This window comes from Tachyglossus aculeatus, chromosome 7 (assembly GCF_015852505.1).
Source record: "Tachyglossus aculeatus isolate mTacAcu1 chromosome 7, mTacAcu1.pri, whole genome shotgun sequence".
Lineage (NCBI taxonomy): Eukaryota > Metazoa > Chordata > Mammalia > Monotremata > Tachyglossidae > Tachyglossus > Tachyglossus aculeatus.
The window spans coordinates 3,122,699-3,135,172 of record NC_052072.1 but is presented as its reverse complement, the minus strand read 5'-3'; the positions used below and the strand labels follow the sequence as shown (position 1 = coordinate 3,135,172).

Genomic DNA, 12,474 nt, shown 5'->3' with positions numbered 1-12,474 from the left:
TTCTAAGCGCTGGGGAGGTTACAAAGTGATCAAGTTGTCCCACAGGGGGCTCACAATCTTAATCCCCATTTTCCAGATGAGGGACCTGAGGCACAGAGAAGTGAAGTGACTTGCCAAAGTCACCCAGCTGACAACTGGCAGAGCCGGGATTCGAACCCATGGCCTCTGACTCCAAAGCCCGGACTCTTTCCACTGAGCCACGCTGCTTCTTAATAATAAGTAATAATAGTATTTGTTAAGCGCTTACTACGTGCAAAGCACTGTTCTAAGGGCTGCGGGGGGGATCCTCTGACTTTGGAGTCCGAGGTCATGGGTTCAAATCCTGACCCTGCCCATTGTCAGCTGTGTGACTTTGGGCAAGTCGCTTCACTTCCCTGCACGCTGTGTCAAGCACTGTTCTAAGCGCTGGGGTAGATTCATTCATTCATCCATCCATTCATTCATTCAGTCGTCTTTATTGAGCGCTTACTGTGTGCAGAGCACTGGACTAAGCGCTTGGGAAGTCCAAGTTGGCAACATCTAGAGACGGTCCCGACCCCACAGCGGGCTCACAGTCTAGAAGGGGGAGACAGACGACAAAACAAAACAAGTAGACAGGCGTCAATACCATCAAAATAGATAAACTCATTCAATCGTATTTATTGAGCGCTTACTGTGTGCAGAGCACTGGACTAAGCGCTTGGGAAGTCCAAGTTGGCAACATCTAGAGACGGTCCGGACCCAACAGTGTTCTAGAAGGGGGAGACGGACGACAAAACAAAACATGTAAACCAAATAAAACAAAAAGAGAATGTTTTGTCGTCCGTCTCCCCCTTCTAGTCTGTGAGCCCATTGCTGGGTAGGGACAGTCTCTATCTATTGCCAACTTGTACTTCCCAAGCGCTTAGTACAGTGCTCTGCACACAGTAAGCGCTAAATTAGAGGAGCAGCGTGGCTCAGTGGAGAAGAGCACGGGCTTTGGAGTCAGAGGTCATGGGTTCGAATCCCGGCTCTGCCACATGTCTGCTGTGTGACCTTGGGCAAGTCACTTAACTTCTCTGAGCCTCAGCTACCTCATCTGTAAAATGGGGATTAAGACTGTGAGCCCCATGTGGGACAACTTGATCACCTTGTATCCACCCCCAGCGCTTAGAACAGTGCTCTGCACATAGTAAGCGCTTAACAAATGCCATTAAAAATAAATAAATAAATAAATAAATACGATTGAATGAATGGAGACCGTCTCTATATGTTGCCGACTTGTATCACCCAGCCGACAAGTGGCGGAGCCGGGATGAGAACCCATCCAGCGCTTAGAACAGTGCTTTGCGCATAGTAGGTGCTTAATAAATGCCATTATAAATGTGGCTCAGTGGAAAGAGCCCGGGCTTTGGAGTCAGAGGTCATGGGTTCGAATTCCGGTTCTGCCAATTGTCAGCTGGGTGACTTGGGGCAAGTCACTTCAATCAATCAATCAATCAGTCGTATTTATTGAGCGCTTACTATGTGCAGAGCACTGTACTTCACTTCTCCGGGCCTCAGTTCCTTCATCTGTAAAATGGGGATTAAGATTGTGAGCCCCCCGTGGGACAACCTGATTACTTTGTAACCTCCCCAGCACTGAGAACAGTGCTTTGCACATAGTAAGTGTTTAATAAATGCCATTAAAAAAAACCCATGACTAGACTGTGAGCCCGCTATTGGGTAGGGACCCTCTCTATATGTCGCCAACTTGTCCTTCCCAAGCGCTTAGTACAGTGCTCTGCACACAGTAAGCGCTCAATAAATACGATTGAATGAATGAATGAATTCTGGCTCCTAAGCCCGAGCTCTTTCCGCTGAGCCACGTATTCATTCAGTCGTATTTGTTGAGCGCTTACTGTGTGCAGAGCACTGTACTAAGCGCTTGGGAAGTACAAGTTGGCAACATCTAGAGACGGTCCCTACCCAAAAATGGGCTCACAGTCTAGAAGGGGGAGACAGAGAACAAAACAAAACATATTAACAAAATAAAATAAATAGAATAAAATTACTTGTCAGCTGTATGACCTTGGAAGAGTCACTTCACTTCTCTGGGCCTCAGTTTCCTCAATTCATTCATTCATTCATTCAATTGTACGTATCCACCGCGGCGCTTAGTACAGCGCCTGGCACATAGTCAGCGCTTACCAAACACCACGGATTATTTATTTATTTTACTTGTACATACCTATTCTATTTATTTTATTTTGTTAATATGTTTTGTTTTGTCGTCTGTCTCCCCCTTCTAGACTGTGAGCCCGCTGTCGGGTAGGGACCGTCTCTAGATGTTGCCAACTTGGACTTCCCAAGCGCTTAGTCCAGTGCTCTGCACCCAGTAAGCGCTCAGTAAATACGATTGAACGAATGAATGAATGAATAAATGCCATTATTATTATTATCATATGGATTCTCTCCCTTTCCCACCCTCACTTCAATAAATACGATTGATTGATTGTTGGGTAGGGACTGTCTCTATGTGTTGCCGACTTGTACTTCCCAAGCGCTTAGTACAGTGCTCTGCACACAGTAAGCGCTCAATAAATACGATTGATTGATTGATTGATTGATTGGGAGAGGACGGTAGACGCGTACCCTGCTCACAACGAAATTCGTTCGTTTCCGAGGGGTCTTCTTCGACTTTTCCCTTCTGTCTCCGCAGCTCCTGGAGAGGACGGACGGACACCTCGGGGGGCAAGATTTTGGGACCACCAAGAGTCCCCTCCACTTAGCGGTGAGCAGGGGGCCACCCCAGACCCGTGATCCTCGGGAGCAATAATGAGAATATTGATGGTATTTGTTATTCGTAACAATAATGATAATGATGGCATTTACTAAGCGCTTACTATGTGCAAAGCACTGTTCTAAGCGCTGGGGAGGTTACAAAATGATCCAGTTGTCCCACGGGGGGCTCACAGTCCTCATCCCCATTTTCCAGATGAGGTCACTGAGGCCCAGAGAAGTGAAGTGACTTGCCCCAAGTCACCCAGCTGACAAGTGGCGGGGCCGTGATTTGAACCCACGACCTCTGACTCCGAAGCCCGGGCTCTTTCCACTGAGCCACGCTTCTTCTCATTGGCCACGCTGCTTCATAATACCACTACTAATGAAACCTATTTTTATTATTAGTAGTATTATTACCATCATCAGAGAAGCAGCGTGGCTCAGTGGAAAGAGCCCGGGCTTTGGAGTCAGAGGTCATGGGTTTGAATCCCGGCTCCGCCAATTGTCAGCTGGGTGACTTTGGGCAAGTCACTTCACTCCTCTGGGCCTCAGTGGCCTCATCTGGAAAATGGGGATGAAGACTGTGAGCCCCCCCCCGTGGGACAACCTGATCACCTTGTAACCTCCCCAGCGCTGAGAACAGTGCTTGGCACATAGTAAGCACTAAATAAATGCCATTATTATTTTATTATTATTATTCTCTGGGCCTCAGTGACCTCATCTGGAAAACGGGGATGAAGACTGGGAGCCTCCCATGGGACAACCCGATCACCTTGTAACCTCCCCAGCGCTTAGAACAGTGCTTTGCACATAGTGCTAAATAAATGCCAACATAAGCTTAACAAAGCTTAAGCTTAACAGATTCATTCATTCATTCATTCAATCGTATTTATTGAGCGCTTACTGTGTGCAGAGCACTGGACTAGGCGCTTGGGAAGTCCAAGTTGGCAACAGATAGAGACGGTCCCTACCTGACAGTGGGCTCACAGTCTAGAAGAACAAATACCATCATCGCTTCTAGCCTGTGAGCTCGCTACTGGGTAGGCACCGTCTCTCGATGTTACCAACTTGTCCTTCCCAAGCGCTTAGTCCAGTGCTCTGCACACAGGAAGCGCTCAATTCATTCATTCCTTCAATCGTATTTATTGAGCGCTTCCTGTGTGCGGAGCACTGGACTAAGCGCTTGGGAAGGACAAGTTGGCAACATATAGAGACGGTCCCTACCCAACAGCGGGAATACGATGGAATGAAGGAATCATCATTGTTATGGGGTCGAGAGGTCAATGCTTAATAAATGCCATTATTATTATTATTATTATTATTATTATTATTATTATTATATGGATTCTCTCCCTTTCCCACCCTCACTTCATTCATTCATTCATTCATTCATTCATTCAATCGTATTTATTGAGCGCTTACTGTGTGCAGAGCACTGTACATACTTGTACATATTTATTCTATTTATTTTATTTGGTTTATGTGTTTAGTTTTGTCACCTGTCTCCCCCTTCTAGACTGTGAGCCCGCTGTTGGGTAGGGACCGTCTCTAGATGTTGCCAACTTGGACTTCCCAAGCGCTTAGTACAGTGCTCTGCACACAGTAAGCATTCAGTAAATACGATTGAATGAATGAATGAATTAATAAATGCCATTATTATTATTATTATTATTATTATTATTATTATTATTATTATATGGATTCTCTCCCTTTCCCACCCTCACTTCTCCCACTCCCTTCCACGTCGCCCTGACTCGCTCCCTTTCTTCATCCCCCTTTCCCAGCCCCACACTGCTTGCATCCACATCTGTCTGTCTATATGGATATATATACCTGTCTATATGTATACCTGTTTGTACTTATTTATTACTCTATCTATTTATTTATTTTACTTGTACATATTTATTCTATTTATTTTATTTGGTTTATATGTTTTGTTGTGTCGTCTCTCTCCCCCTTCTAGACTGTGAGCCCGCTGTTGGGTAGGGACCGTCTCTATATGCTGCCAACTTGGACTTCCCAAGCGCCTAGTACAGTGCTCTGCACACAGTAAGCACTCAGTAAATGTGATTGAATGAATGAATAAATGAATAAATGTCATTATTATTATTATTATTATTATTATATGGATTCTCTCCCTTTCCCACCCTCACTTCTCCCACTCCCTTTCTTCATCCCCCTTTCCCAGCCCCACGCTGCTTATGTCCACATCTGTCTGTCTATATGTATATATGTTTGTACATATTTATTACTCCATTTATTTATTTTACTTGTACATATTTATTCTATTTATTTTATTTGGTTTATATGTTTTGTTTTGTCGTCTGTCTCCCCCTTCTAGACTGTGAGCCCGCTGTTGGGTAGGGACTGTCTCTATAGGTTGCCAACTTGAACTTCCCAAGCGCTTAGTACAGTGCTCTGCACACAGTAAGCACTCAGTAAATATGATTGAATGAATGAATGAATAAATGTCATTATCATTATTATTATTATTATTATTATATGGATTCTCTTCCTTTCCAACCCTCACTTCTCCCACTTTCTTCCATGTCACCCTGACTCGCTCCCATTCTTCATCCCCCTTTCCCAGCCCCACGCTGCTTACGTCCATATCTGTCTGTATAGATGTATATATACCTGTCTATATGTATATATGTTTGTACATATTTATTACTCTATTTATTTATTTATTTTGCTTGTACATATTTATTCTATTTATTTTATTTGGTTTATATGTTTTGTTTTGTCGTCGGTCTCCCCCTTCTAGACTGTGAGCCCGCCGTTGGGTAGGGACCGTCTCTAGATGTTGCCGACTTGGACTTCCCAAGCGCTTAGTACAGTGCTCTGCACACAGTAAGCACTCAATAAATATGATTGAATGAATGAATGGAAGGACAAGTTGGCAACATATAGAGATGGTCCCTACCCAACAGCGGGACCACGATGGAATGAAGGAATCCATCATGTTGCCCACTTGGACTTCCCAAGCGCTTAGTCCAGTGCTCTGCACACAGTAAGCGCTCAATAAATACGATTGATTGATTGATTGAATCATCATTGTTAAGGGGTCGAGAGGTCAACGTTGCCATCTGAGGCAGAACCACTCGGAAAACCGTAAGGGCCCTCAAGAATCGTCCACGTCCGGTCAGTTGTCTTGGCCGCCCGCTTTCAGGGGGCACCACGGGATGAAATACGATCAAATACTTGTTTTTTTTGTCTGTTTCCCCGCTTCTAGACTGTGAGCCCATTTTTGGGTAGGGACCGTCTCTATCTGTTGCCGACTTATACTTCCCAAGCGCTTAGTCCAGTGCTTTGCACACAGTAAGCGCTCAATAAATACGATTGAATGAATGAATGAATTTATTTTGATGGTATCGATGCCTGTCTACTTGTTTTGTTTTGTTGTCTGTCTCCCCGCTTCTAGACTGTGAGCCCGTCGTTGGGTAGGGACCGTCTGTATCGGTTGCCAGTTTGTACTTCCCAAGCGCTTAAAAATCAGTGTTATTATTATTATAACATCTAGAGACAGTCCCTACCCAGCAGTGGGCTCACAGTCTAAAAGGGGGAGACAGAGAACAAAACCAAACATACTAACAAAATAAAATAAATAGAATAGATAGGTACAAGACGGCAAGTCGGCATTTCAGTTGAAACCTCTCGTTATTGCTTCCTCAAAAATCAGTGTTATTATTATTATGGCAAGTTGGCAACACATAGAGACGGTCCCTACCCAACAGTGGGCTCACAGTCTAGAAGGGGGAGACAGAGAACAAAACCAAACATATTAACAAAATGAAATGAATAGAATAGATATGTACAAATAAAATAGAGTAATAAATCTGTACAAACATATATGCACATATACAGGTGCTGTGGGGAGGGGATGGGGAGCACACTTCTCAGATGCTGCCAAGCGCTTAGTCCAGTGCTCTGCACACAGTAAGCGCTCAATAAATACGATTGATTGATTGCCACAACGCCATTTCAGTTCATTCATTAATTCTGTCGGATTTATTGAGTGCTCACTGTGTGCAGAGCACTGGACTAAGCGCTTGGGAAGTCCCAGTTGGCATTTCAGTTGAAACCTCTCGCTATTGCTTCCTCAAAAATCAGTGTTATTATTATTATTATTGCAAGTTGGCAACACATAGAGACGGTCCCTACCCAACAGTGGGCGCCCAGTCTAGAAGAGGGAGGCAGAGAACAAAACCAAGCATATTAACAAAATGAAATGAATAGAATAAATATTTACAAATAAAATAAATAAATAGAGTAATAAATCCATACAAACATATATACACATATCCAGGTGCAGTGAGGAGGGGAAGGAGGTAAGGTGGGGGGATGGGGAGCACACTTCTCAGATGCTGCCACAACACCATTTCCGTTCATTCGTTAATTCCGTCGGGTTTATTGAGCGCTCACTGTGTGCAGAGCACTGGGCTAAGCGCTTGGGAAGTCCAAGTTGGCATTTCAGTTGAAACCTCTCGCTATTGCTTCCTCAAAAATCAGTGTTATTATTATTATTGCAAGTTGGCGACACATAGAGACGGTCCCTACCCAACAGTGGGCGCCCAGTCTAGTCACGGCGGGATGCCGGGAACCAAGGAAGGCCGTGATAATAATAGTAATAATAATAATTGGCATTTGTTAAGTGCTATCATCATCATCATCAATCATATTTATTGAGCACTTACTGTGTGGAGAGCACTGTACTAAGCACTTGGGAAGTACAAATTGGCAACATCTAGAGACAGTCCCTACCCAACAGTGGGCTCACAGTCTAAAAGGGGGAGACAAAACCAAACGCACTAACAAAATAAAATAAATAGAATAGATATGTACAAGTAAAATAAATAAATAAATAGAGTAATAAATATGTACAAACATATATACATATATACAGGTGCTGTGGGGAAGGGAAGGAGATAAGATGGGGGGATGGAGAGGGGGATGAGGGGGAGAGGAAAGAAGGGGCTTAATGTGGGAAGGCCTCCTGGAGGAGGTGAGCTCTCAGCAGGGCCTTGAAGGGAGGAAGAGAGCCAGCTTGGCGGATGGGCAGAGGGATTGGGGGCATTCCGGGCCCGGGGGATGATGTGGGCCGGGGGTCGATCAATCAATCAATCAATCGTATTTATTGAGCGCTTACTGTGTGCAGAGCACTGTACTAAGCGCTTGGGAAGTACAAATTGGCAACATATAGAGACAGTCCCTACCCAACAGTGGGCTCACAGTCTAAAAGGGGAAGACAAAACCAAACATACTAACAAAATAAAATAAATAGAATAGATATGTACAAGTAAAATAAATAAATAAATAAATAGAGTAATAAATATGTACAAACATGTACACATATATACAGGTGCTGTGGGGAAGGGAAGGAGGTAAGATGGAGAGGGGGACGAGGGGGAGAGGAAGGAAGGGGCTCAGTCTGGGAAGGCCTCCTGGAGGAGGTGAGTCTCAGTAGGGCCTTGAAGGGAGGAAGAGAGCCAGCTTGGCGGATGGGCAGAGGGATTGGGGGCATTCTAGGCCCGGGGGATGATGTGGGCCGGAGGTCGATCAATCAATCAATCAATCGTATTTATTGAGCGCTTACTGTGTGCAGAGCACTGTACTAAGCGCTTGGGAAGTACACATTGGCAACATATAGAGACAGTCCCTACCCAACAGTGGGCTCACAGTCTAAAAGGGGAAGACAAAACCAAACATACTAACAAAATAAAATAAATAGAATAGATATGTACAAGTAAAATAAATAAATAAATAAATAGAGTAATAAATATGTACAAACATGTATACATATATACAGGTGCTGTGGGGAAGGGAAGGAGGTAAGATGGAGAGGGGGACGAGGGGGAGAGGAAGGAAGGGGCTCAGTCTGGGAAGGCCTCCTGGAGGAGGTGAGCTCTCAGCAGGGCCTTGAAGGGAGGAAGAGAGGGAGCTTGGCGGATGGGCAGAGGGATTGGGGGCATTCCGGGCCCGGGGGAGGACGGGGGCCGGGGGGTCGATGGCGGGACAGGCGAGAACGAGGTACCGTGAGGAGATTAGCGGCAGAGGAGCTATGGTGTCTCCCCCTCTAAATGTCTCTTCAGGCCTACAACGGGCACCACCGGGCCCTGGAGGTGCTCCTGCGGTCACCGCTGGCCGACCCGGACGTCAAGGACGAGCGCGGGCGCACGGCCCTGGACATGGCGGCCTTCAGGGGCCACGTGGACTGCGTCGAGGTGCTCGTCAACCGGGGCGCCTCCGTCGTCGTCAAGGACCGCGTGACCGAGCGCACCCCGCTCCACGCCTCAGGTGACCCCGCGCCCCCCAAAAACCCCCCGGGGCTCGGCCCGCGGGGCCTGGAAGATGGGGATGGGAGACCCTGGCGCGTAGTAAGCACTCAGTAATAATATCAGTCATCATCCTTAATCATCAAGTACCATCAGTTCTCAGTAGCATTAATCAATCGATCAATCAGTCGTATTTATTGAGCGCTTACTGTGTGCAGAGCACTGTACTAAGCGCTTGGGAAGTACAAGCTGGCAACACATAGAGACGGTCCCTACCCAACAGTGGGCTCACAGTCTAAAAGGGGGAGACAGAGGACAAAACCAAGCATGCTAACAAAATAATTAAAATAATTAATTAAATTAAATTTAAGGAAGCACATAGGAAGCACTTAATAATATCAATCATCATTAATTATCAAGTATAATCAGTTCTCAGTAGCATTAATCAATCAAGCAATCAGTCGTATTTATTGAACGCTTACTGTGTGCGGAGCACTGTACTGAGCGCTTGGGAAGTCCAAGTTGGCAACATCTAGGGACAGTCCCTACCCAACAGTGGGCTCACAGTCTAAAAGGGGGAGACAGACAACAAAACCAAACATGCTAACAAAATAATTAAAATAATTAATTAAATTAAATTTAAGTAAGCACATAGGAAGCACTTAATAATATCAATCATCATTAATTATCATCTAATCAGCTCTCAGTAGCATTAATTAAAATAATTAATTAAATTAAATTTAAGTGAGCACCTAGGAAGCACTTAATAATGTCATCATTAATTATCAACTACAATCAGTTCTCAGTAGCATCAATTAAAATAATTAATTAAATTAAATTTAAGTAAGCACATAGGAAGCACTTAATAATATCAGTCATCTTTAATTATCAAGTATCATCAGTTCTCAGTAGCATCAATTAAAATGATTAATTAACTTAAATTTAAGTAAGCACATAGGAAGCACTTAATATCAATCAGCATTAATTATCAAGTATCATCAGTTCTCAGTAGCATCAATTAAAATGATTAATTAAATTAAATTTAAGTAAGCACATAGGAAGCACTTAATAATATCAGTCATCCTTAATTAGCAAGTACAATCAGTTCTCGGTAGCATTAATTAAAATAATTAATTAAATTAAATTTAAGTAAGCACATAGGAAGCACTTAATAATATCAATCATCATTAATTATCAAGTACCATCAGTTCTCAGTAGCATTAATTAAAATGATTAATTAAATTAAATGTAAGTAAGCACATAAGAAGTATTTAATAATATCAATCATCATTAATTACCAAGTACAATCAGTTCTCAGTAGCATCAATTAAAATGATTAATTAAATTAAATTTAAGTAAGCACATAGGAAGCACTTAATATCAATCATCATTAATTATCAAGTATAATCAGTTCTCAGTAGCATTAATTAAAATAATTAATTGAATTAAATTTAAGTAAGCACATAGGAAGCACTTAATATCAATCACCATTAATTATCAAATATCATCAGTTCTCAGTAGCATTAATTAAAATAATTAATTAAATTAAATTTAAGTTAGCACATAGGAAGCACTTAATAATATCAGTCATCATTAATTATCAAGTATAATCAGTTCTCAGTAGCATCAATTAAAATGATTAATTAAATTAAATTTAAGTAAGCACATAGGAAGCACTTAATAATATCAGTCATCATTAATTATCAAGTATAATCTGTTCTCAGTAGCATTAATTAAAATAATCATCAATCGCCATCATTTTAAATGTCGTATTTATTGAGCGCTTACTGTGTGCAGAGCACTGTAGTAAACGCTTGGGAAGTCCAAGTTGGCAACATCTAGAGACGGTCCCTACTCGACAGCGGGCTCACAGGCTAGAAGGGGGAGACAGGCAACAAAACCAAACATATTAACAAAATAAAATAAATAGCATATGATTGATATTAATTGTTGCCAACTTGTACTTCCCAAGCGCTTAGTACAGTGCTCTGCACACAGTAAGCGCTCAATGAATACGATTGATTGATTGATTAATTAAACCACTTGTCGATTAATTATATCATTAATCATTAATATTAATGCTTAATATTAATTAAAAATATTCCGCAATAATAATAATAATGGCATTTGTTAAGCGCTTACTATGTGCAAAGCACTGTTCTAAGCACTGGTGGGAGGGTACAAGTTGATCAAGTTGTCCCACATGGGGCTCACAGTTTTAATCCCCATTTTACAGATGGGGGAACTGAGGCTCAGAGAAGTTAAGTGACTTGCCTAAGGTCACACAGCATATTAATTGACAAACAAGATCATTAATCATCCTCAATATTAAGGACGATTGATATTAATTAATAAAATAATCTTTAATAATTATTAATATTAATGGACTATCACAAGCATTATTTATCCTCAATATTAAGGACGATTAATATTAATTAATAAAAATGGGAGACCGGGAGCCCCACGGGGGATGGAGACCCTGGCACATAGTAAGCACATAGTAAGCGCTTAATAATAATATCAGTTATTATCGTTAATTATCAAGTATAATCACTTATCAATAGCATTAATTAAAATAATGATCAATCGTCATCATTTGAAATGATGATTGATATCCATTAAAACAATTGTTAATGATGATTAATGCTAATTAAAATAATAATTATTAATATTAATTGACTAACATAAGCATCAATTATCCTCAATATCAAGGATGGCTAATATCAATTAATAAATAATTATTAATATCAATTGTCTAACATAAGCATAATTATCCTCAATATTAAGGATGGTTAATATTAATTTATAAACTGATTATTAAGAATTATTGATATTAATTGACTAACATAAGCATTAATTATCCTCAATATTAAGGATGATTAACATCAATTAATAAAAATAATCTACTGATTATGAATATTAATTGATTAAATGACGATCAATTATTATTATTATTATTGATGCTGGTCAATATTAATGAAAACAATTATGAATTATTAATTGATTAAATATGATTGAATGAATTCTGAATCCCCACTTTTCAGATGAGGGAACCGAGGCCCAGGAGGTGACTCAATCAATCAATCAATCGTCTTTATTGAGCGCTTACTGTGTGCAGAGCACTGGACTAAGCGCTTGGGAAGGACAAGTGGGCAACACGTAGAGACGGTCCCTACCCTCTAATCAATCAATCAATCAATCAATCGTCTTTATTGAGCGCTTACTGTGTGCAGAGCACTGTACTAAGCGCTTGGGAAGTCCAAGTTGGCAACATCTAGAGACGGTCCCGACCCAACAGCGGGCTCACAGTCTGAAAGACTCGCCCAGGGTCACGCCGCCAACACGTGGCGGAGCGGGATTAGAACCCACGCGCCGTCCTAAGCAGTGTAACGAGGCCGACGGTGATGATGATGATGATGATCAATCAATCAATCAATCAATCGTATTTATTGAGCGCTTACTGTGTGCAGAGCACTGG

The 12,474-nt window shown here is 42.0% G+C and overlaps 1 protein-coding gene across 2 annotated transcripts in view; it reads left to right on the top strand.

The window, feature by feature from the left end:
- ANKRD44 (ankyrin repeat domain 44) overlaps window positions 1-12,474 on the top strand; it is a 158,842-nt gene that overhangs the window by 104,241 nt on the left and 42,127 nt on the right. For both annotated transcript variants that reach the window (XM_038749028.1, XM_038749029.1), the window contains exons 17-18: window positions 2,660-2,731; window positions 8,814-9,018. In XM_038749028.1, coding sequence (XP_038604956.1) covers window positions 2,660-2,731; window positions 8,814-9,018 — 277 coding nt within the window. The remainder of the gene's footprint in view (window positions 1-2,659; window positions 2,732-8,813; window positions 9,019-12,474) is intronic.